Source organism: Lupinus angustifolius, chromosome LG16 (assembly GCF_001865875.1).
Source record: "Lupinus angustifolius cultivar Tanjil chromosome LG16, LupAngTanjil_v1.0, whole genome shotgun sequence".
In the NCBI taxonomy this organism is placed as follows: Eukaryota; Viridiplantae; Streptophyta; class Magnoliopsida; order Fabales; family Fabaceae; genus Lupinus; species Lupinus angustifolius.
In genome coordinates, this window is record NC_032024.1 from 16,753,382 (window position 1) to 16,779,100 (window position 25,719).

The following is a 25,719-nucleotide window of genomic DNA, read 5'->3' on the forward strand; positions in this document are numbered from 1 at the left end:
CTTATTCATACTAATATGTGTCTATTCAATTATGTATAAACTAATGACATTCTTTTGACTCAAAATATCATTGATTTTCTGATTTTTTTATCGTATATTCATGATTAATAATACATTTACGTTTAGATTATTTATATGTAAAATATATATATATATATAATAAATAAATAATATGTGAAAAAGTATCTAAAAATGATATATATTATATTTAATCGAGTCTAGGTTCAAATTCAAAAACTGATTCAATCGACATCTGAGATTACATTCTTCAAATATAAGAACAAGTTCATAGTCAACCAAATAACTCGACTAACATTTAAGCTCGAATATAAGACGAGTCTTACCCGACCCAGACCTGACCCCTACTATCACTCAGTGGATGTTATATTCTCAATTCTCATTTCTAACTTCTTAATCTTCTTCTTCTTCATTACTATCACTCATCTTTTCTCATGGCTTCCATCAATGGAGACTCAATTTCTCACACTCCCAAAAAACCAAAGCTCTCATTTTCATCATCATCTTCTTCTTCTTCTTCCATCATTGCTCAAACCGAATTCTCTCACCACGACCCTTCCATTGCTCGCATCAACAACGGCAGCTTCGGTTGCTGCCCAGCCTCCGTCATCGCCGCCCAACAACAGTGGCAGCTCAACTATCTCCGGCAACCCGATCACTTCTACTTCAACGTCCTCAAAAAAGGTATCCTTCAATCAAGAACAATTATCAAACACCTCGTGAACGCGGAACACGTCGACGAGATTTCCATTGTCGACAACGCCACCACCGCCGCCGCCATCGTCCTCCAGAACGCCGCGTGGTCGTTCCACGAAGGACGGTTCAGCAAAGGCGATGTTGTTGTCATGCTTCATTACGCGTATGGCGCGGTTAAGAAATCGATTGAAGCGTATGTTACACGCGCTGGAGGTAAGGTTATTGAAGTGAATCTTCCTTTTCCTGTTACTTCGGATGATGAAATTGTTTCTGAATTTAAGAATGCGTTAGAGAGAGGGAAGAGTGATGGGAATAGGGTTAGGTTAGCTGTTATTGATCATGTTACTTCGATGCCAAGTGTCGTGATTCCGGTTAAGGATTTGGTTAGGATTTGTAGGGAGGAAGGTGTTGATCAGGTTTTTGTTGATGCTGCTCATTCAATTGGGTGTATTGATGTTGATGTGAAGGAGATCGGCGCGGATTTTTACACTAGCAATTTGCATAAGTGGTTCTTTTGCCCTCCTTCGGTTGCGTTCCTGTATTGCAGGAAGATGCCTAAGGGTTCCAATTTGCATCATCCGGTTGTGTCGCATGAGTATGGCAATGGGTTGGCTGTGGAGAGTGCTTGGATTGGGACTAGGGATTATAGTGCTCAGTTGGTGGTTCCGGCGGCTTTGGAATTCGTTAATAGGTTTGAAGGAGGTATTGAAGGGATCAAGAAGAGGAATCATGATGCTGTTGTGGAGATGGGAGAGATGCTGGTGAAAGCGTGGGGAACTCATCTAGGGAGTCCTCCGGATATGTGTGGTAGCATGATCATGGTAGGTTTGCCTGCTTGTTTGGGGATTAGTAGTGATGTGGATGCTCTCAAGTTAAGGACACATTTGAGGGATCATTTTGGTGTCGAAGTGCCAATCTATTATCGACCACCAAGAGATGGAGAAGTTGGGCCGATAACCGGATATGCCCGAATTTCCCATCAAGTATATAACACAGTTTCTGACTACTACAAGTTCAGGGATGCAGTTAACCAACTTGTGGACAATGGATTTACTTGTACTCTTCTTTCCGAGTGAAGAGGTATGCTCTTATCTCCTTTGAACAATGCATTAATTTTACAATAAATATTTGCGAATGTGTAGTTTGCATTGGATATGTGACTTATGGTGAGGCTAGTGATTGTGCCATAATATGTTATCAAGTCAATTGAAAATTTCGTTATGAATGCAAGTGTTTGACACGAGCATATTCCAACGTCCACTGGGTCATGTGTGATTTGACTATCTAAAAGTTTTATTTTCACAACATTGCACCATCAATATTATCTTTCTTTTTAGTTTGTATGTAAGAACACTATGGGGAAAGCCAAAGTTAGCATCATATATTTGCATTATCTTTCCATCAATAATTGAAAATTTGCAAGACTTTAAAAAACTATTAATATTCTATCTCGTTGGGAGTTGTGTGCATTTATTTTACATTTGAATTCCTCATACTCTGTCAAATTGCTGAGCACTTCTCCTTTGGTTGTCTGAGATGGCGAGATCCTCTTCCTCTTTTCTCTCCCTGGCTTTGTTGGGGGTGTACCTGCAAAAGGCACTCTAACGCCGAAGTCAGCCACAAGTATAAGTGTTTACCTGGAGAGTGAGTGGTCTTATATATCTTTAGGATCAGCCTGCAGGGTGTGATAAGATAACATTTGAGGGGGTTGAGTTGTTATATCTGTGGCCCTAGGCTGGTTAATGTTTCTAAGGGGGTGCATGGTAGGTTAACCCTAAACCCTGAAGTGCTCATCATTTTGGCCTTCGGATGTTGGACCAGCATGGCCTATCAAGAACACTCGTGATATTTTGAATATTTGACCATAATGTTTTTCTTTCTTATTTTTAACATTGGCACCATACATTAACCTCCTCCCTCATCTATATCAAAGAAAAGTAGATAAGTTTTGTATGCATTTTGAAGGATTTCAGATTATAGATGTGCGATAAAACTCCCCTAAGCTTGAGTGACACCTTTCTATCACATATAACACCTGAAGCACTCTGTGTCTCTGTCATTTCATCTACCTCGATTGAATCCTATGGTTTACATCTCTGTCAATTTCTCCACTGTGTTGTATGATGGACCAAGATATTTAAATCTAATGACTTGTGGTATAGTATGATGCAAGTCACTAAATTTTAAGTATACATGCAAGTAAAAAATGCTTGTCGTGGGACAAGAGTACAAGACTCAACACGAGGAAAACTAATATTTCCTGTGTTAATTGTAAAGCATTATTGGAAAACGTTTCTGCTCTATTTTTTCATACTTCTAGTGAGAGTAAAGAGCAAGAAGTTGATTCTTGGTACCAATGCTGAACTATTTAGTTTAGGTTTTAGCTTTTGCAAATTACGCAAGTCTAGACTCTAGAAACAGCAATTCTTTTAAAACTGTTCATGCTATCTTATAAACTTGTATGTTTAACCAGACAACACCAGTTAGTTGTTACTTTATATATTTCAATTGCTATTCTTGTAGTTGTGCCATCTCTGTTTTCACTCATCTATAACGATAGTCTGTTTATTTGCAGCCAAGTGTCAATTTCGGTCGTCTTTCTGATGAATAAAAGCAATGGTTCTGTGGTAGCATGTCTATTTGTGATGGTTTAGGTACCATGGACTCTAGATTTTGTAGAGAAACTGCAGCAATTGCTCATCCTTGCCTAGTAAAATTCCTTAGGAGTTAACTTCAATGCTGAGAAACCTATGGAATTATCCTTGTAAATATACCATGATTATTAAATGGTTTAATTTTTTTTAACCTTCATTGTGGCAATTGAAGTTAAACTTGTTCATGTTTATGCAGACTTTTTTAATTTTTAATTTTGGTGAAGAAAGCCAAATCCCAAACAAATAAAAAAATTGAGCAACAGAAACAACTGGGGTAATGTAGCTTCAGAGAAATCATTAAGTACTAGCATGAAAAGCTTTGTAGGAGTTCAGAAATAAAATGAAAACCTATATCTTGCAGCAGATTAGCATGTCAATCTGCACAACACTGTCTTCTTTAATTCTCTATTTATGAGTTAATATTTGGAGGATAATGAAAGGAAAGAGAAGACTTAATATATGAAATATATTTATGATGTGTTTTAAGTCTTTCCTTTATATTTCTTCCGCTCTAAAAAAACAACTTGCAAACAAATCCTAAATGTATTAAAGAAACAAATGCTCCAATCTTTAAGGTATTATTGTATTATTAGGAAAGTTATATTGAAATTTCATTTTTTTTTGTTAATAGGTTTATATGTAGATTAGTCGACCCCGCCTAATAGGATTATGAGTATCTCTTATAAGTTCTACTTTAGTACAATATAAGTAGATTTTGGCAAACAAACTAAGGGTGAAGCCAAATTAAGATTTTGCATTTAGATGGTGATTTCTGAGATGGTGGCTGTGTAGCCTGGGCAGCTAGGTTGGTATAAGCAGTGGTAGTCTTTGGTGATTTATCAGGATATATGGGTTTGAAAATAGTGGTGTAGTTTGGAAACTTTTTATAAGAAAAATGTTAGAAATAGACAAAAAAAATACTTAATAAATTTGTGTACTTTCCTGAATGTAAAATGGATGTACTTTATTATTGTTGTATTATAGGACTTGTACATAATCATGATGTAATAATGAGAATAATCAAAATCAAATCCTAAATTAATAATATAATAAAATAGGATGAAATTTAAATAAAACATAAATAAAATCAGATCCTTAATCTCCTTAGACTCAAGTGGGTGTGAAAAACCAAATTAAGTTTGATGATGTGAATGTTACCACGAATGTTTTTTACATTAAGGAGTGATTGAAACACGATGCAAAATTGGGAAGTTTTAACGCGGAACATGTGTCATCGTGACAAACCTTAGGAACACATGTGTCTAATAATTGAAGTTTTAAATTGCAGTTGTGATTTTGGAAGATGCTGAAATTTTGACATTATATGTACAAATGGGAGTAAATGCAGCACAATGCAATTTCAGTAAGTCCCAAAATCTTAACATATCAGTATCTGTAGCGGTCGTGAGCCAAAATTTAGAACCTTAATAATAGTTACAGATTAGTAGCCACAAGGAGCACATAAAGAGATTGTTGTCTCTCAAATCACACTACCCTTCTTCATGGATCAGATATCCTAGATATGATTCCATAATGATTGTTGTTGAGTAAATTTTATAAGGAGTGCCCATGTAAGTGTATCAGAAAGACTATTATTGTTTCCACCTTGTACTATGATAGTGCAGTTTTGGATCACAAAACCAGTTCTTTCATGCTTATCTACCCTATACTGAGCACTCACAACACTTTCCTTTGTATTTGAATCATTTGAACTTGGAGGCTGCACAATGATTTGTGAGTTCTGGATTATGGTTGCAGAGTCTCCTTTGATGATGTCAATGTTACCACGAATCTCATAGTCGCGGTAGAATTGGCGTTGGGCTCGGAAAACAAGGTTCCTTCATTACCTTGTATTTTGCAGTTGAAGAATGCTGCTTGATCAGAAATGACAAAAAGTGCTGGTGCTGCTGTGATTTCAGCTGGGGCAGTGAAAGCCATGTCATTGCACATGAACCCTTTCCCCATTACCACTGCATTTCACAAAATAAGATGAAATTTTAACAGTGAAAATGTTTTATGCACATCAATTATGCCCCATTAGGTTTTTAATGTATTTCTCAAATACAACAACCAAGTCGTTATCCCACTAGGTGGAATAGAGATTCGACAAAATTTTATATTGGTTTGCCTGAACGACGCCATAATGTTCTGCTCTCCTTACTGAGACTTCTATTGATCTCCTCCATGTATGCCTAAACTACCTAAGATGTAATTCTCTATATTTCCTATAATAGGACCTATTCCAACTTTCTCCATAATGTTCGTGTATGCTTGACACTATACATAACCGGTCTTAAGCCCAAATAAAAAGTGAAAGTTGTGTTAGACATTCAATAATCAACATAAAACTTTGTCGAATCTCTATAATATGGATCATCGATGTGATAAATAAAAATAACTTATATATACATAAAACACTTATGGTTTGGTGGGTATGGTAATAACTTATATATGCATGCAATGATGGATATTAGCCATGGTAAATATTTAATCACCTTCAAGTTGAAAACTTAAACATTCACAATTATTATTTTAAGAGATTGTGAATTGGCTTCTCTAGAGTACACCCTTGCAATTTATAGAGCATAAAGTGCAACCATGGCAATTTAGAGTATAAACTAACAATTGGCTGAAAAGTTAACATTTAAGATTATAATAAGATTCCTACACTTCTATAACAAATTAAGTTGTTAAAAGAGAAAATATCAACTATTGATTTTTTGGATAATGGATATAACTCTTTTGACTAACCTTCAATACAACTATAATTATTCACCTTATCCTCTAAAGTGTATCCATTGTGACTTTTCAGTTTTCATGTATTTGAGTGATATTGAAAGTACTCCTAAGTCTTGAAAAAGGGCGGCCCAACATACGAGGCTCCCACTTAGTGGGGTTTAGGAAGGGTAGTTGTACGCAGCCTAGCGCTTTGCCCCTTTATATGGGTCTTCTCGAAAAATTTCGACTCAAATGCGGCTTAAGCAATACTGATGTTAGCAGCACTTCTGGTAGTACTGTTTGCGAACAGTGCAAAAACAATGTTTCCTCAAGTCCTATGCCACTACCTCATGTTCTCATATTTCAATATATGTGCTTGACATTAGATATAAGCTCAGAGAATATATAATCAACAAATTAATGAAATAAAATAACTCATTGCAATCTTGCTTAATGATACAAGTGTGAAAATGATATTCTTATGTTGATTGAGCATAAAGAAGGTATACTGTGACAACTACTGATCTATATTTCTGTGAAACGTCGAAGTGCTATCTTTACCTGTGCTGCTATGTGTTGCGAAACAGATTCATATCCGGGCAAGGTAGAAAAGCTATCTTCTCATTTCCTTCAACCGATGTTCTGTAAGTATGAGAAATGTAGCTTGAGGTGTATAATCTATTTGAATAGAAGCTGATTGATATCTTTGTCGACTAGACATCGGTACAGGATAAATACAAGTCATCTGCAATACATAGATCACTGAGGTCAGTTCCGGCTAATCAACAAAACAAGATAACTTTTATTCACACTTTTAATGTATGGATACATCTGTGTTAATGAGAAGAAAGAATCTAGATTCTATTTACTTGCCACATTCATGGACATTAGACTGTAACTGAATAACCTCTACAACTGTCTCTGAGATCATTTTCATTGAATCAAATAAGAAAAAGAAAGAAATAAACAAAGTAGTGTCACAGGCAAAGAATGTTATATGCAATGTAAAAAATGGTGAAAATCCTCTAATTGAAGTTTATCCATATTACATAAGACATTTTGACAATGTCAATCTTACCTAATAGACCAAGCACTACGGCAAATGATGAAATAAATTTGATTGAAGTTGTCATCCGGGCAGACACATTTCCTGTCTGCGCAATCAAGATTCTTTTATTGGAATGCTTATGTTTTCATGTCTGCGCAACGGTAAGCTCTTGTGACCGGGAGATCACGGGTTCATATCCTGGAAATAACTTCTCTGCTTATTGGGGTAAAGCTGCATAGATTTACCCATCCTAGACCACCGCATCACGTGAGAGCCTCATGCATTGGGCCATTGATGTTTTCATGTCTCTCCAAGACCTTCTGCAAGTATATCGCTAACAGCATCTTGCACGGAAGAATGATCAAACAGCAACATTTCTTGACTCCTTCCTTCTTCAACATCAGATCCAATCAACAATTTATGAGTGGTAGCATCTGGAAGCCAACCCTTTTCCAACATCAAATCCAGTAATCTGCGGGCCTCGTGTTTTTTACCCTCTTTCCACAGGCCGGCTATAAGTAAACCATATATCGCAGGATTCAAGTTTTCACTTTCAGAAACAAGTTTATCGATAGCACTAGAAATCATACATAATTGAGAATGTTTGGCTATGAATGACAATTGATCAAATAGTGTATCCGGGTCAGGTATCAGACTTTCATTTACCATCACGTTGAAAAACAACACACATTCATTTACGCGATTTTCTTTACTCATGCTATCAATGAGGATGGAATATGTTTCCACACCAAAATTGCAGCCATCTACCAATATTCGTGACAGGACCACTAAAAGGTCGTTTGCCTTCCCCGATTTAGACAACTCGCACATGATTGTAGTGTGTGTGGCAATACAACAAGAAGTACCGCAATGGTAAGCTAACTGCCATAGTTTAATAGCCTTGTTGATCTGTCCTACGCCACACACACATTTTATCAACTTAAAGAAGGATAAAGAATGAAGAGGGAGTCTTTTCGATGACATGTAGGAAAACACTTCAATGGCATTTTGACAATTTTGAACGTCACAGAGGCCTCCAACTAGTTCGGAATAAGACGTAAAATCCAAAACCCAGCATCTAGAACAATTTTGACGAAATAATACCATTGCATCCTCATACTTGCGCATCCTACACTTGCCAACTACAAGAGCCGAAAAGGTCACATGGTCAACATTAAATGAGAACTTTATCATTTTTCCAAGAAGTTCATATGCTTTCCCAGTTTCTTCGTTTTCACAAAGCCATCTGATGAGAATATTCCAAGAATAACGATCAGCTATATTCCTCTCAGACATTTTCTCTAGCAGAATGTATGCTTCCGGAATTTTACCAGCATTGCAGCAACCTTCAAGTAACACATTATACGAAGCAGTGTCAGAAACTTGATTGTCTTCTAAGAACATTATAGCCTCATTTACTTTCCCTAATTCACAATAGCAATCGACCAAATCAACAAAAACATTATCAGTTGGTTGTATACCACTTTCTATCATCTCATTTACGAGGGATATAGCAGAATCTAACCGGAGATTTTTGCACAAACACTCTACTAGAACACTATAAATCAAAGAATCTGGCAAAATATCAGAAGCTTTCATCATTTCAAACAACCTTACTCCCTCCTCTACTTTATTTTCCCGACAAAAGAGCGGTATGCAGCAGGTATAAAAACTCAAATCCGGCTGATATTTGAGTTCAACCATTTCCCCCGTAACAGAAACAGCTTCATCCACTCGACCATTCGCCATGAGACCCTTTACAACAATCTCAAATGTCTTACTATTCGGACTACATCCTTTATTATTCATCCTTCTAAATTGATTCAAGGCCAAATCAACCTGATTTCTCATGAACAATGCCTCCAACAAATAATTCAAAGTATTGACATTCGGTAAAATTCCCGCTTTTACCATCTCTTTATAGACAAACAAGGCCTTATGAAAATCTCTTCGACTTTCTTCAACAAGGGCACCTAGCAAAACATTAAAAACTTCTACTGGAGGCTTATAAGTACTCAAATTAATATTCATGAAAACCATCATTGCTTCATTAATCCTACAATTCTTGACAAAAGTATGAACTAATTCTACAAGTGCTTCTTCAGCACCATGGCACTTTTCCTTCAACAGCTTTTTACAAAAAGCACTCATTTCAACATCATTCCCTGACATACCAAGTTTCAAAATGATTTGAAAATAAGTATTGGAACTGTGGTGAAAACTCTTTTGCATAGAAGCCCATTTGAAAATCTTCACTGCTGAGTTCAAATCACTAGTATTGTCCAAAACCCTTATCAAATTCTGGGGTGCAAGATTATTCTTCAAAAAGTTCAAATTTTGATTGAATTCAGAAGAATCATTAGGGTTTCCTATGATTTCAGAAATATCTTCAACATGAGTGGCACATGAAGAAATGAAATAAGTTTGAAATACCCATTTGCGGATTTGAGTAGAATATGCTAAAGATTGAAACTTTAATGCCATAGAGATAATAAGAATGAATGGGAAAATTAAGAGTAGGAAGAGAAAAAGAGGAAAAAAAAATGGAATAATTGAAATTCTGACCTGAATGAACAATGACTATGGTCTTTGGATTTAATCTGATTAAACGAAACAGACCCAGCTCCTGGACATTTTTCCTCAAAAATTAAAATAAAATATAAAACTCCCTAAAAATATAATTAGGTCTCTAAATTTTTTTTGGGAAATTACGTATCAAAATGATATTTTTTACAGAAAAAAATAAAAGTTTCTATAAATTTAATTATATCATTCACTATTGAAATTACATTAAAAATACTTAAATCTTATTCTCTATTCTTTTATTTTATCCCATGAATAATGGCCTAAGAGGCAATCATGTGTCTCATATACATGATATTTACGATAGGCTCTTTGATAATTCTCATCATCATATGAAAATATACAAATATTTTGTCTTAATTTATTTTTTTCCGCATAGTTTACTTTATGGATGTCTATAGCTTAGATAGTGTATATGAGAAGAGATTCATTTATTTTAAAAATAAATTAAAAATATATATTTTATATCTAATTATTTATTCTATGAAAATCTAATAATTCATATGATTTAAATTAGTCATTAAATCTGAAATATTAGATTTTTATATAAAAAATAACTAAAATGTGAAATACGTTTTTTTAACTTATGCTCTCTCATAAGTTTAATCTTAAAAGTCAACTTTTTCTTGCATTATTCTTGGTGATGATATATAAATAAAAAGGTTAATGATATACATCATCCTATTTGGGATTACTCCCTTGTAAAGGTGAAATTGGTAAGAAGATCCAAATCTCTTCCCAAGTGACACACAAACATGATTGTTTCTCTCTTGCTCAACAAATCAATATTCATTCAAAATCAATTTATTATTTATTTCAATAAATTTTTCTTATGAATCAAACTAGAATTTGAGCTAAAATATAAACTTCTTAAATAAAATAAGTCAAACTTAAATGAAAGAATATTTTTTACAATAGAAGCGAATCATTTATCATTCATTTGTTAATCATCATTAATTATCAAATAAAAGTAATAGGTCATTCAAATTCTTGTTTTAAAATATAAAAAAATTGAGGGCATTTAGGACCAATAGTAAATAATATAGACTGATTCCTTACTTTACACTTATACTTGTTACAATGGTTCAAGGATGATATAAGATAATAAATCCATTGGTGCAACTTAGACTTGTATTTTCCAAGTATCTTAAGTTGGGTAGTTGTTGTTAAAGGTTTATATCAAAAGCAGTCAATTTCCCTCAGCAAAAAAAGAATCCATCACTTATAGCAATGGATTGATATTTAACTATAAATTCGTGGATGAAATTTTCTCTTTATCCTTATTATAAATCTAAGTCAATGAACCCAAAATAAGACAATTCCCTCATAATTCCTAAACATCCATATAAATTGTCATCCCAAATATATAGTGATATGGTTAATGCAATGTGTTAGGAAGGTTTATTCTGAATCTCAAAACCACAAAATGGGGCTACTCCATTCAACATTTACAACACTCATGGAATTAAATTGTAGTATGAAATTTACACTAATATATAACAATATTTCACTAAATGATATATGAATGAATATTTTACATATTCACTATAGATACACTCTAAAAAAGGCGTTGGTCATAAGGCCCCATTAGATCCCCAAGATGACCAAAATGTCAAATGTTTGATTCTTATGAACGACACATGTTGGGAGGGACACTCCGAAAGGGTTAGTTCCTTATCCAAATGGTGAGGGAATACCATTGATTTACCAACAAAAAAAATCACGGACATTAGTAATCCACCACTTCAGAAAGAGAAAAGTTTTCTACAATAGAGCAATAATAAAGTGTTGTCTGATATTAAGTGAAAGCACATTTTTGAGTGCCATCAACATGAAAGTGCAAGTGTAATGTGAGATTTGGCAAAGAAAACTTAGTGCATTGATCTTATCAATTCTTACATTTTATCTGCATTGTTGAATACGTTATAACAGCTGCTTAGAAACTATAAATTGTTATGTAATCACATTTAGATTTATACACTTGAATTCCAACTATGCAAAATCAATACACTCTTTGTGTATATCACCTCTCTCTTTTCATATACGGTTATATATCTACCCTCCTCATACCTGACTGAGTCGGAGTCTTATGTAGTGGGTCATTCTTTTCAGTTGTTATACCTCAGTTGTCATTCTCAACAATCAAGTCGCTGAAGAAGGGATCGTTGATTGCTTCCTTAGCTGAATTATACTTGTCGAGACGCTTCTTCAACGACCGTAGATCCCTCTCATTCTTTGAAGAACGTTCCTACAATAACATTAGTTCATTATATATGGCCTTCTTTCTGTTTCATTATTCGTTGTTTCATGTTTTTACATAAATAATAAGTTTAGGGTATGAAGCACAGACACTTCAATAATCTTCTCGTTTTCGTGTCCGACACATATCCAACACTGATATTCTCCAATACTTCATCAATATGTATCCATAGCATATCAAAATTATATTTTTGAAAAATAAATAATTTATAAATTCGATACTTTCTCGATACCCTTAATGTTTTCTTGATACCTAATAGACACCGAGAATACCACACAATAGCATTTTAAAAGAGAGAAAGGCGTAACACGATCAAATCAAGTAGAAGAATGAAATATAATATGCAATCTTCTAAGTGGACTTGTTGTAGCAAGAGAAATAAAACAAAACACACGCATTGCACAGATAATTAATAGGAAATGCATATATATATATATAATAATTATATGTTTATTATGTTTTATGGATTTTATGCACATATTTTATATGCATACCCCAAACGTATTGTATCCTATATTTTCAAGAAAATATGTATCGATATATCGGATACGTATCATATCCAATACTCGTATCCATATCGGTGCTTCATAGAGTTCGGGCATTCCGTTGACATTGTTCAATTAACTTAAAATTATAAAGTTTGTGACTATCTTAAGAAAACAATGCTGTTCAGAAAAACATTATTTACCAAGTTAACATACCAAATTAAACTTGCTTAGTACAGTATAATTATTATACAACAATAACCGAACCTTAGCTCTACTACATAGGGTTGATTACATGAATGGAACGACATCTCTATCATATTCATGTTCATTGACAAAACATAAACCTCTAAATTTTTCCTAATCATTTTGCTTATGAATTTTCTTCACTAATAATGCTCTATCATATTATAACAAAAAGAAGAGCTAGTTGTCAATAGAACCTATACTGAACACTGGCATAACATCAAAGTAAATAGAGCTAGACTTGCAAAGTAACATCTTAAAATATGTTAAAAAGCTACAAAAATCCAAAACAATATACAGAAATATGGAAAACTAGTACATGGTTAAGAAATAATAGAGAGAACACTTACAAATGATTTCTTCAAGAGAAGTATGTCTACCAAGTAATGCAACCACAAGACATTTGTTTTAGGAAAACTGCAAATTTGAAAACACAGAAAAATCATATAAGAGCTGCTATATATGAAGACTGATAGCAAGAGTGTGCCAAATCATATAACACCAAAATCAAATTATCATATTGGTGGAATATCCTTGAAGTAGTTGAATATCATGTGGAAAAAATTGGAACACAAAATCAAATTTACATATATGTTTCTGACTGCATATAATAAATAGAATAATTCCCACCAATCTTACCTTCCTTAGAGTGAAAATGGAAAATCAAAATCACAGTCAAAATCATGTAGAAGGGAATGGTACAAGAATGTTACCTTCCTTCCCACCAATCTTCTGTTACCTCCTTCATCCTTCGATATGTTTCTGACTGCATATAGTAAATAGAAACTCGGTCAGATGAAACTAATGGATCTTACGACTCTAACCGGTATTCCTCACCTGTTTGTCTCCTTTTGGTCCTTTAAAGAGATCTGGATCTGAGGAAAGATCTAAGTAAAGTATTCTATCACCTGTATGTATAGAGCATAGTTAATCATAGTAAGGGACAAATTCAAGATTCACTAATATATTAAAGGCAAAACTTCAAGTGTTTACCTGTATTAATTCTTGACAGGGTAAAGTCAATAATAGATACTAACAATCCATATGTTTTAACAAAAATATCCTTGCCATCAAGAGTGAACTGCAATTTTACGGAGTCACTTCGACTGATGAGTATATTTCCCCTGACCAATTGAACGTTCACAAATTAGTAATCATACCAAGGAAATGGAAGCATAAACAAGGTCACTCTAGGATGGTCCTACCAGTGAAGATCTCGGTGTTCAAATTCATAGGCAGACTCAGCAACAGCAAGCCCAGCTGTAACCTGTATTTTATGACGAAAATTAACCTTCTAAAAATTAATCCCTGATCAAGCATAGAACACCCAGCAGATGTAATCATAACAGGTAAAACATACCTGAACCAGTAAAGTCCTTGCCTCATCAAAATTCAGGAGTACAAAACTTTCAAGATCCTTGCCACCATGTTCTTGTACAAAGACCACATAACACTAGATATAACTATATGTTAGCACATTGAACGAATACATATTCAACCATTAAATGTAACTATGCTAGTTGGGTGAAAGCATTCAACTATGGATTTCTCATTTGATGTTACAAATAGAAATTATTAACATATATCTATACTTGAGTATCATTTCCAATCCTTTTTATTTTACATGAAGTCTGCATCTATGGATAACAACTTAACAATTAGCAAATCTTCATTCAATAGAAAAGGATAATAGCTTCAAACCCATCAATGTTGCAGAAATACACTGCTGTAAGTGAAATTGTAAAATTTAAAATTGAAATAAATATCACTCCACCACCAAGTTAAAACAAGAAACCTGTTTCTCTGGGAACTCTTTTGGGTGATCATTTTCTGAACCATGCTTATCATCCCAATCTTCCCATGCTCCAAGTAGTGCACCACAATAAGGACCTTGGCATACTCTAAATCTATCACACAAGACAGACCATATATAGATGAGATACTAGTACTTGTCTGCAAAGGGAAAAGAAATTTTCCCTGTGTGTGTCAATCATAACTGATGATAATTATTTTGGGTATGTTTGCGGGTTGGTTTTTGGAGGGCATAGGAGGAAAGGGGAAGGCTTGGGAACCATGACATACACTTGCAAGATGGCTTTCAACTCTTCTCTTTCCCTTCCTTCCCCTCCAAAAATCAACTCACAAACAAAACCTTAAGTTGGGCCTGACAGAATGACTCTGCCAATTATCTGTGTTTCTAATTTATATCATGCCATAATGGCCAAAAGTACAAGTCGGAAGGTGGCAGATTTGAAAAATGTGATTAAGTGGTAAGATTGATAAAATTGAAGGTAAAAAAGAATAAATGATTAATATAAAAGGTTTCTTATCCATTAAAAATATTTTTAAGCAGCAACTTAGAATTATATTTAGATACTTACTCTATCGACTCTATGAATGTTTTGCATACATTGTTAGAATCTCCTACATTTCCTCTCAATTGATTAAGAGTTTTGCAAAGAAGCACTTCCTCCATCAATTCTTCTGATCTCTGTAGTAATATAAAGTCATATAGGACATTAACTCATTAGCACAACTACAGTATTAATATATCTAGGATTCTAGGAACACAGCATCCAGACCAGTTCATATTAAAGTTAAGAAGGTAGGCATCAAGATTTTCACCAAAGACTAATCTGACTGAAGCAAGACAAATATGGTTACATTTGAAAATTAACTCCTGGGAAAGCTGAATTCTGATCTCAAACCCTAAAGTTTAGGGATCTAATCATCTAATTAGTTAGTAACTATTTGCAGTTTCCTTATCCAATTTTTTGTTTCATTTTTTGTTAAGTTAGAAATGTGGAGACAAACTTTAGAAGCACTTGGATTTCATATAAGTCAAAGTATATGAAGTATAAGCTTAGAAAGAGGCGGACAGACCCTACAGTAGAGGTAAAGATTGAGGATCATATCATAACACAAGTCACTAGATTTAGGCAAATATGTCCAATACATTAAGAACAGGGAACAACAATATAAAAGTGGTGTTTACCTTTTGGACTTCCCCATTCACTCTTAAGTCCCCATCAAATGGAACTATTTTGCAGACATATTTGCCTACCTTGAATGCTTCTCCAAATGTTCCTTCACCAATTTTGACAACAGTTTCTGAATCACTATGAAAAGAAAATTTGTGTTCTTATCAAAATGAGAACAGTTATACATAAAGAAATCTCACAGGATGGAAGTCAAATGTCACAGCTGCATTATTCATTATAACAAAGGTACTTATGAATTAAACAAACTGAAGTACTTCTTGTATACTAGATGTAAGGTGTGCTTCCACTTGATTTCTGTAGTGAACCCCAAATTTTCAAATTAACATAGGGTAACAAGGCCCTCAAGAAGTTTAGTTCTCAACCTGACCAATGGACCATACATAATTCCTAGGTCCTAGCACAAGATATTAACAGGAAAAGTGGCCAACTCAAATTTAAAAACAACAAAATACATTTCAAGTTTAACGGTGAATCTGTGCATATAAAGGAAAGGAAAATATTCTACTCAATATTTAACTCAACATCAAGTTAACTTAATAATGTAGCTCACTTTCTTATATTTACCACATACAAAAATATGGCATAAACTGACAATAACAATACCTAGCACAAGAAAATGCCCTTTTATATAACACAACTACATAATTGGGTTGCATAGGAATTAGGAAGTAAAAACTACGACTAATATGCATGCAAACAATAATACTATGAGTGACATGCATGGCTGCAAGCATTGAGAAATTAAACAAATTTCAGAATCCACCAGCACATACTTATGCTAACCTTTTTTCATTATCAAACTCATTCTAACCTATGTCACCCATAATAAATCAAGATAGACATACGATATTACAAGAAAATAAGGAACAGGCCAATACCTAGAGAATGCATCTTGTAACATCAAAGGCGCATACTGTCCACAAATCGCTAACAAGGCAGCAAATGGATTGATATGGTCATCGTCTACCAAAGATGAAGTTGATGTCAAAGAGAGTTTTTTAACAGCTGCTTCTATATGTTCACGGTCTTCATCATATTCATCAGACTGTATCTCTTCCTTTATTCGCAAATTTATGTCAATCCCAGAAGAACTTTCATCCATAAAACCTCTATTATCTCCAGTTTTGATTTTATCCAATTGTGAATTGTTTACTCCAGTTCTTTCCAATGTTCTCAAGTTTGAAGCACTGAAATTGACATCATGACTAGTTCCCGAAATCGTCGATGGAGTCTCTAGTATCCTAAATAGTGGTGTAGAGGAACTGTAGCCAGGGTTTAATTGTCTGGAATATAACCATTTTTCTAATCTAGAGCATAGAGGTGGTAATTGAGCCTCTTCTTCTGAATTGCCAACAAGCCACATACCAGCTTTCTTCGGTGAGGGGCTCTCTTCCATCAAGTCAAAAGCATCAACCTCTTGGAAGTATAGTCTCTCATTGTCAAAATTTGGAGGTTTCACAAACTTTCCCTACACAGACCAAGCAGATAAATGACAAACAAGTAGTTTAAGTCTACTAGATTAACATCAACATCACCTAATGTTAGTGTTCAAAGTTATAAGAAATCCACGACTTTGTAAATAAAAAAGGCTGCGAGATTCCCACCTAGTGGGGCCTAGGGATGGTAGATGTACACAGTCTTACCCTTGCAAGCAAATAGACTGTTTCCAGGATGTGAAAACGTGACCTCCAGGTCACAAGGCAAGCAAGCAACCTTAAGGTTGCGCCAACAATCACCCTCCCATGATTTATAAGTATCTAGATAAAAAGACTTTTAAGGATTAACATGAAAAGCAGAAGCAGGATATCAAGGTATTCAACAAAGATTAGAAAGCAACAGATAAGACATGAGGCAATCATAAACATACTTTTGGAAGGGCAGGTTTCCCTTTTCTATTGTCCTTTTTTGACTGAGGCTGGTAAACCATACAAGCACCAACAGCTATACTTGTCCTCCCTCTGTTAACAATAATTAATTGAAAATTAGATGAACCCACTCTTAATCATTTGAATCTAACAAATAGAGCACACCAATTTAAATTTCATGAAGAAAATGTTCACAAATCACTGAAATGGTGTTCTCTCTTATTTATTTTACTTTTTACAAGTCTCTCAAAATATATATATATATATATATATTAAACTCATTTTGGACTAAGACTAATCTGATTTAAGTATCAAAAGAGGGTAAAACTCTTTCAAAGCCTATTTTTCTTAGCAAATATTTTCCCATTTGCAATATTGGAACAAAAAACTTGCCTCCAGAGAAGGTAAATAATAGTTCTGCCGTCTTTTAAAAGTTACATTTTTTTTATTTAACCAAAGGTACCTCCTAAGGCTATGGATAAGGAACTAATCTCTTTCAGGTTGCATGGGAGTCTCTCCTAACACCTAACAAATGTCACCCACATGAATCACGTTTTGGTCTGAATATCAAGTAGGGTCTTAAACCATTATACGAACGCATTGTTGATAAACTCATAACACTTAGCTTACAATGTAAGCAAATAACCTTACCGTTACGCGACACTCACAACCAAATAATAAAAATTGAAAAATAAAAAAAAACTGGAGAAATAAGGAATATTCAGAAAACGGAGAATAACAAACCTGGTAGAAAGAGCACGGTTCCAACTCACTCGTTTATTCGGGTCTACTAAACTAACCCGAATAGGTCGTGGTGGATTTGGATCAAATTGCTTCCTGTCAAAAAATCGAAACGAAAACAGTTCTTTTCTTGAATTTAATAAAATGAAAAAAAAATGAAACGATATGAAGATAATTACAATTGAACTTACGAGTTAGCGTCGTTTAGGTTATTGCGAGGTTTTCGTCTTTGATAGACGACATCGATTTGTGGTTGTGGTTGTTGATGGTAGCGTCGTTGGGTTTCATCGGCGATAATTTCTGACCATAGATCTTTTGAAGTGGTGGTGGTGGTGGTGGATCTTCCTTCTGATCGTGAATGTGAAGAACTCTCAATGGCTTTGGAATTTGAAATCATGGTGGCTATGGTGAATTGGTGATTCTTCACTCACTTCAAACTTCAATCAATGGGTGATTGTAGAGACTAGGTTTTCAAAACAATGTATGGCGGGAACAAACTTTACACTCACTTCATTATGATTTATGATAATACTATGCTTCCGGTTGATAATAATGTATATGCAGTATACCAACATGCGTTGGTAGGGGTACATGTTTGATTCCCCAGAAATGTGGTTCGAGTCTCGTCGATGAAAAAAATGAGTTAGCCTCATCTATCTGTGATGACCCCCGAATCGGACAGGATTGCTTCCAGCGTAAGGATGTAAAACAAAAAAGAAAAAAGACAATATTGTTACTATCTAAGATGTAGGTTAATTCAAATCATTAGATTTTCTTAAAATTGATGGTTAGAACAGAAATAAAAGTAAGTGAATCCCTGGTCATCATTATATTATTCATCCTTTATATTACTCTTTTGAAATTTGAAAATTGAATGTTGAGTTAATTATTATTGAAAGTAAATACACGATAATAATATCTTAAAAGGTTGGTGGCTACATTTTTTCTTCTTCTATATCTTTATGTTTTGTATTCTATTTTTTAATGATTTCACATTTGTTAATATGCATGTATTGTAAATATTTATAAGCAATCATTTATTTATTATTATTTATTTTTTCTGTATTATCAATGATATTTCTTCGCCCACGAGTAGGAATTAAACAAGTGTCGCTCATAGAAGCCGAACTTTTAACATTTTTTGTTATCCTAAAGATCTAATGAAGTCTTACACTACTACATCAACGTTGTGTTAACCACACCAACCATACCGAATTCAAAAAAAAAAATCATACTTCAATTGTCACAATTTACATCTCAACGATAATATTAAGGCAATCACATTAACTGCAATTGTGACCGCAATTTAAAGCATTGTTTATATTTTAGAGTCAATGATAATTAAATATAAATAGTGATTGATATAACAATTGTGCAAAAAATTCTTATATTGTTAGTGCATACATTTTTTTTTCTCCTTCATTTTTTCCTCCATTTTAATGTAATTTTAAATATAGATTTAAGTAAGGTTATTATAGTCAAATTATATCAATTTTTATATTATTTAATAATTTCTTAAAACTATATGAATAATTTTACGCATTGAAATAAATGAGAAGGAATGAGTAGGCTTGTTATAATTATAATAACAAATATAACTTTGTTGAAAGATAATTAACATAGCATTTAAATGTTGATAAACATTTCAAGAACAAAAATTGATAAATAAATATTGGGAAAATGTTAAAATCGACCATTATAGTGGTAAATCAGAAGCTTAAAAATAAGGGGAAATATGAATTTAATATTTTGAGATACATAAACTTAAGTTTCTAATACATGTTTGTATTATGTTAACTTTTTATCTTCAACTCGTATAGTAAAGATTAACATCAACAATAAAGATAAATATAAGTAAATATAAGAATTGAGTAAGAAAGTTCCACTTTAAAAATAAAAATAAAAAGATTTTCTAGGCACATATTATCAATTAATATATTCTAAGCTTTCTCTAAACTCCAAAATAGTATTCCGTTCGTTTGAGAATTCAATGTTTTTAATATTTCGCACATTGAATGCTTTTTTAAAAAGTTTGGAATTCTCTTTAATCTTTAGGGATTTCATTTTCCAAACTAAATTATTAAGCATTAGTTTGGAAAAAAAAATAGAGTGTTACATACATTATTATTACTCCAAGCTTAAAGCCCCAACATGTGGTGAAAATTTAAGCTTCATTCCTCCACCTATGAATCTAATTTACTATATATTCTATATTTTTTAATATAGGATGTATGAGTGTTTGAGTTGACTAAAGGGAATAAAAAATAATATTGTGGCACCCTCCTTTTTAAAAAATGGAAAATATGAAAAATTTCATCTATATCTATATTATATATAAAGGGAAAATATGGTGTAATTATTACAATAGTATAATTTTACTATTTTGTCCTTAACAAATTTTAATTTATAAAAAAAAATCATATAATCATATATATCTATTACCAATATATTAACTACGCTCTCACCTTAATTTAACCATTAAAATCAGAACAAAAAAATATAATATAAAGTGCACCTAATAAAAATTACAATATAAAGTATATTCAATTTTAAAAAATATTATAATTTATCAAAATAAAATATATAAAACTTAAATATTTGATGTATGAAAATAATATACAAATACCATTATTAAAAGGAGGGAGAAAATGGGTACTCATGATAGCTTAAAGTTTGGGTATGTATAAGAAGAATCTAATATAGCCTATGGGATATGGATGATTGAGTTTCTTAGACATAATATTAGAGATTTAATATTTATTGTATGTATGAATAAATATTTTGTTTATTGGTAAAGACAAAAATCACTTCGATAATTTTTACATATTTACATATCGAGATATTATTATTTAACTCTTACTTGTAGAACACCTTAATGGAAAAACGTTGGGGTAGAAGTAGGTTCAGCAAATAGTGTTAAAAATATATAATCATGACATGTGTTTCCATCAATTAGCTTTTGATGAATGATTTAAGATGGTAATATTTATGCTTTAATAGTGTAAAAAATTATACACAGTCAATATATTATTCATCATATTTTTGTATTATTTTTATTTAAAGTTAATGATATTAAAATATAAATGATAAATTATATAATGATAATATAAAAATCTCTTACACTGTCAAAGTATACATCTTTTTCTCATGATTTAATTGTAATGATATGATAAAGATAGATAAGAGAACTTATATAAAAGTATCATAAAATATGAGCTATATAAACTTTCATCATCTCCCCCTCACTTTTTAATTATTTTTTAGAAAATTATATATAGACATATTTAGATACACAATTAAAAGTTGTGATTTAATTACAAATGATTTGAAGTCGTTGAAAAGGTGAAGATCAATATTTAATTAAGGTATTTTCTAATAATTTATTTATTATTATTTTGATCACAAACTTTTTTTTGTTAATATTTCATTTTAATTTTAGATATATGGTAAAGACACTATATGTTTAGTACATGTGTTCGAAATTTAAGGTTTTGTTTTGGTCTCCTCTATAATATATTAGTTTAAGCTTCCCCACTTCATCATATGATTCATATATATCTAATTTTGATAGTTACAAGTCAATTCACTAAATAGAAATAGGATACAATATAAATTATATGCAAATAATAAAAGTTAGCTTAGAGAATTACATATAATTTATATTATTTTTGGCTTACTAGTGATGAGGCTTTGGGGTAGTGGTAATAGTAGAGGCAATAAAGATATGAGTGATGATAATGATGATGGTGGTATAAATGGTGATAGTTGTGATGATACATATAAGAGTAAATTATACCGCTATTTGTGAGTTTTAGTAAAATTATATAAATCATCTCTCACTTTCTGCGGTCACACAAACCTTCCTAAATTTTATATTTCGTTACACTGATCACCTCTGTATGAGAAATAAGTGAAATTTTTTGAACAAAAAATTTGATAAATACAATTAAGTTAAACAAAACATGGTATATTGTTGAGACAAATCCAAATAATACATGAGTCGATACCTCATTATTATTTTTAGTTCGTTACGATATAGTACAAGAGCGATTTAAACAATATCTCTTTAGAATTGTTGATGTATTTTATAACAAATAATAATAAATATACATTGATTTGTATATTATTTGGATTTTTCCTCACGATATACCATGTTTTGTTTAACTTAATTATATTTATCACATTTTTATTTAAAAAATTACACTTTTTTCTCATACAGGTGTAACCAATGTAACAAAAGTATAAAAACTAACGGAAGTTTGTGTATATCTAAAAAATAAGAGATGATTTGTATAATTATCGGGTGTCAATAATTAACTCTTCCTATAATAATGATTGTGATGCAGATAATGTACTATTATAATGATAATATAATATTAGTAGAGATGGAAAGATTATTGTTTGAGAATATATGTGGGAAGATGGTGGTGGTTGAGGATTAGATAAAAAACATACAATATTTTATCATGCATATTATAATCATAACCCTTAATAGTTTAAAAAGAACTTTGGTAAAATACAAGGTATGATGATTCCACAATATAAACCTTTCTTATTATACTATTGGTTTTGAAAACCATTGATTATAATAAGATATGCTATCTTTTCATATTTAGAACAATCAAATGATCTCTAAATTTATAATGTAATGACACCTCTAAATAAATTAATAAATGTATGGGTTTTTAATTATGTAGGAAGTATATATATATATATATATATAAATATATATTTATTTATTGTGAGACCTCCTCCTTGAATAAAGTAATTCTAAAACTCATTCTTGAACCAAAAAAGGATTAATGAGACTTTCAATTATTTTTTATTTCAAATTTATTAATTTCTATAAATTATCCGTTGTAGGAGTTTTATTATCTTTTACACTTTCATATCTATTAGTTTTATCTTCCAATTATTTATTACTTATATTTAAAGAACTATTTATTATCTTTTAATGTTAGCACTTTAATATGAGACACTAAAACAATATTTTTACACAATCAAACAAATATTATTTTCAAGAAAAAACAACTTTTTTCATTAATGAGGTGTGATGATGTATGCTCCTTCTTACATTTAAATGATGTGATGTTTAGGTCTTTGACTTGTTTCCTTTAACCACATAATGGATATTAACCAATATTGATGGTACACGTGTAAGAACTTAACACCTTCCTACACCTTTAAGAATAAGTTCAACCTACACCTTTAAGAATAAGTTCAAAGTTCTGATTAATGGAGTAAGAATATTTTTATTTTATTTTTTATTGTATTATTCTTATTTTTTATTTTTTGTTCTAAATAAGAATATTTTTTTTTTCTTAACCAAGTTAAAGAAGTGAAGAGACATATAGATGTTGTGGAAAAAATAGATATCGAGTGAAAAATATAGATATTGTAAGAACCATATAAAAAATAAGAATATTATTTATCGATTTGAGAAAAAAATATACATTGTTCTTATTTTATAAGAAATTATAATAAATTATAAAATAATGTATGAGTCATAAATAAAAATAAAGATTTTAGTTGGTACTGGAGATGCTCTAACTGAAATTTTTTGGTGCCACCTTAAATTAATTTGTAGCATTATATTAATATTATATTTTGACCTACCATTAATATAATGATTTGCATGTCATACCTACTTTTTATGCATTTGATCAAAGAGTAGTCCTTGTCTTCTTGTAGTGCAACTGCTTCTTCTGTCAAGGGCTGCCCTAAAGTTTAGAATATTGTTTTTCATTTCATGTATGTCTAAAATGGAACTTCTTTAATTTTATAATGATATTTTTAAATATGTATATATTAAGAATATAAAATATATTATTAAATACTTAAAATCAACTTGAGATTATTCTAACTTATTGAGAAGCTTGGAGTTTTGGCTCCAACCTAATAAGATTTAGTGAAAATAGATATATGCAATTTTATAATCATCGTAAGTAAATATGTTATTTTTAAGATTCGAACTCATAGTATTCAATTAAAAAAGTTGGCCCAACACGCGAGTCTTTCACACAGTAGATATATGAATATATGGAAGATAAAATATACATACCTTATCCTCGTGATCAAGTGAAAAGATTAATTCTAAAATTTCAACTCATGACAACTTACTAATTAGATCATAAGACAAACGTCTTATCCATACGAATAATAAAACTCATAATATAATTTACATATATGAAATAGAAGGCATATATAATCTCGCATGGATATAATAATTGTATTTGTTTTCTCTTTCATAAAAAAAGGGAAAACAAAAATACTAAAAGTTAAGAGAATAATTATTCGTTAAGAGAATAATTTACTTAATATTTCAACAAGGGCTGGAATTGGATTTCTAAAGTTGATTTATTTAATTTACATTTCTTAAACAATGATTTTAAGTTAAAGTAAATATTATAATTGATAGTGGATTAATGACTTAAAATTAAAGGAATTTATTTAAATTAGTGGAGATATAATTGTGATAATATTTCCTCCAGTCACATATAAATCCAATCTTAGCTTATATTAATTTTTATTTCTATTTTATTAAACATGTAATATCTTAATTTTCATCTCCAGTTAATTAATCAAATGTTAATTTGGAAATGTTATAAAAAAGAATCAAATGTTACTCTAGAAATGTTATAAAAAAGAATCTCTTAGATATAGTAAAAGTAATGCATTGTCTTACTCTCACATTGTCACATAACAAATGATGTCCTTTAATGCCTTTACAAAAATACAAAATTTTAAAATTTGCATATCAAATTTTACTCCAAAAAGTTTCAATAAACAAAATAATATGATTATTTACTAATAAAATAACTTAACACCTATTTGGTAGATTTTTACATTCATTGAATATGATGTTACACATTAACCCTTCTCATAAATAAAAAAATGTATGTGAAGTTAACACCCACTTCAATGATTTATAACATCTCAAAGTAATAATTAGTCAATCTTGGACCTGAGATATTTATTATAAAAAAAAAATTATACACAGTCAATATATTAAAAAGTAATAACGTTTTTGTTCCTACAATTAATCATACATTATTATGTTGTACCTATTAAAACAGTTACTACAAGAATAATTTATTTTATATTTAAATACAAAGAAAAGCATAGAACAGAGAAAATATGCAAACATAAAGAATTGTAGAGGAATAAAAGCATGGCAAATGGTGTGAAAGAAAATTGTCATTAGAAGAGGATTAATATATTAATATATAAACCAGCCATTAAATAAGGTTAACATCATGGTCCCGTAGCTCAGTTGGTTAGAGCGTTGGTCTTATGAGCCGAAGGTCGCGGGTTCGAGCCCCGCCGGGACCATTGTTTTATAAGCTATGGCTTAATTTGTGAAAAGAGTTTCAACCATATTATGTAATTTTAATATCAAATTA

The 25,719-nt window shown here is 31.6% G+C and overlaps 3 protein-coding genes and 1 non-coding gene across 6 annotated transcripts; 2 read left to right on the plus strand and 2 right to left on the minus strand.

Moving 5' to 3' along the window:
• On the plus strand, positions 438-3,731 carry LOC109328859 (probable L-cysteine desulfhydrase, chloroplastic). 2 transcript variants are annotated; one of them, XM_019562477.1, is made up of 2 exons: positions 438-1,794; positions 3,290-3,731. In XM_019562477.1, the coding sequence occupies exon 1, from the start codon at positions 453-455 to the stop codon at positions 1,788-1,790; it is 1,338 nt and encodes a 445-aa protein (XP_019418022.1). In that variant the 5' UTR covers positions 438-452; the 3' UTR covers positions 1,791-1,794; positions 3,290-3,731. The 2 variants fall into 2 exon arrangements, with proteins under 2 accessions (XP_019418022.1, XP_019418023.1); XM_019562478.1 differs by having other exon boundaries at positions 3,295-3,731.
• LOC109330220 (pentatricopeptide repeat-containing protein At1g63330-like) lies at positions 7,333-9,755 on the minus strand. Its single transcript, XM_019564318.1, has one exon. It carries the CDS (start codon positions 9,616-9,618, stop codon positions 7,435-7,437), a length of 2,184 nt encoding a protein of 727 aa, XP_019419863.1. The 5' UTR covers positions 9,619-9,755; the 3' UTR covers positions 7,333-7,434.
• Positions 11,829-18,790, minus strand: LOC109330222 (serine/threonine-protein kinase haspin homolog). Of its 2 annotated transcripts, XM_019564320.1 has the most exons (15): positions 18,508-18,789; positions 18,320-18,412; positions 17,578-17,668; positions 16,836-17,178; positions 16,589-16,748; positions 15,704-15,827; positions 15,090-15,199; positions 14,504-14,615; positions 14,069-14,161; positions 13,914-13,975; positions 13,702-13,832; positions 13,546-13,616; positions 13,422-13,474; positions 13,059-13,125; positions 11,829-11,965 (listed from the first exon to the last, which is right to left on the minus strand). In XM_019564320.1, the coding sequence occupies exons 1-15, from the start codon at positions 18,711-18,713 to the stop codon at positions 11,840-11,842; spliced, it is 1,842 nt and encodes a 613-aa protein (XP_019419865.1). In that variant the 5' UTR covers positions 18,714-18,789; the 3' UTR covers positions 11,829-11,839. The 2 variants fall into 2 exon arrangements, with proteins under 2 accessions (XP_019419865.1, XP_019419864.1); XM_019564319.1 differs by having other exon boundaries at positions 16,589-17,178; positions 18,508-18,790.
• Positions 25,575-25,648, plus strand: TRNAI-UAU. The gene has a single exon. It is a non-coding gene; the product is annotated as a tRNA-Ile (tRNA).

Coding starts and splice junctions, on each gene's coding strand:
- LOC109330220 (XM_019564318.1), bottom strand. CDS start 9,618: ATGGCATTAAAGTTTCAATCTTTAGCATATTCTACTCAAATCCGCAAA.
- LOC109328859 (XM_019562477.1), top strand. CDS start 453: ATGGCTTCCATCAATGGAGACTCAATTTCTCACACTCCCAAAAAACCA.
- LOC109330222 (XM_019564319.1), bottom strand. CDS start 18,713: ATGATTTCAAATTCCAAAGCCATTGAGAGTTCTTCACATTCACGATCA. Junction 13,976..14,068: donor CAAGGACTTTACTGGTTCAG/GTATGTTTTACC, acceptor CATAAAATACAG/GTTACAGCTGGGCTTGCTGT. Junction 11,966..13,058: donor TTCTCTTGAAGAAATCATTT/GTAAGTGTTCTC, acceptor ATGTTATTGTAG/GAACGTTCTTCAAAGAATGA.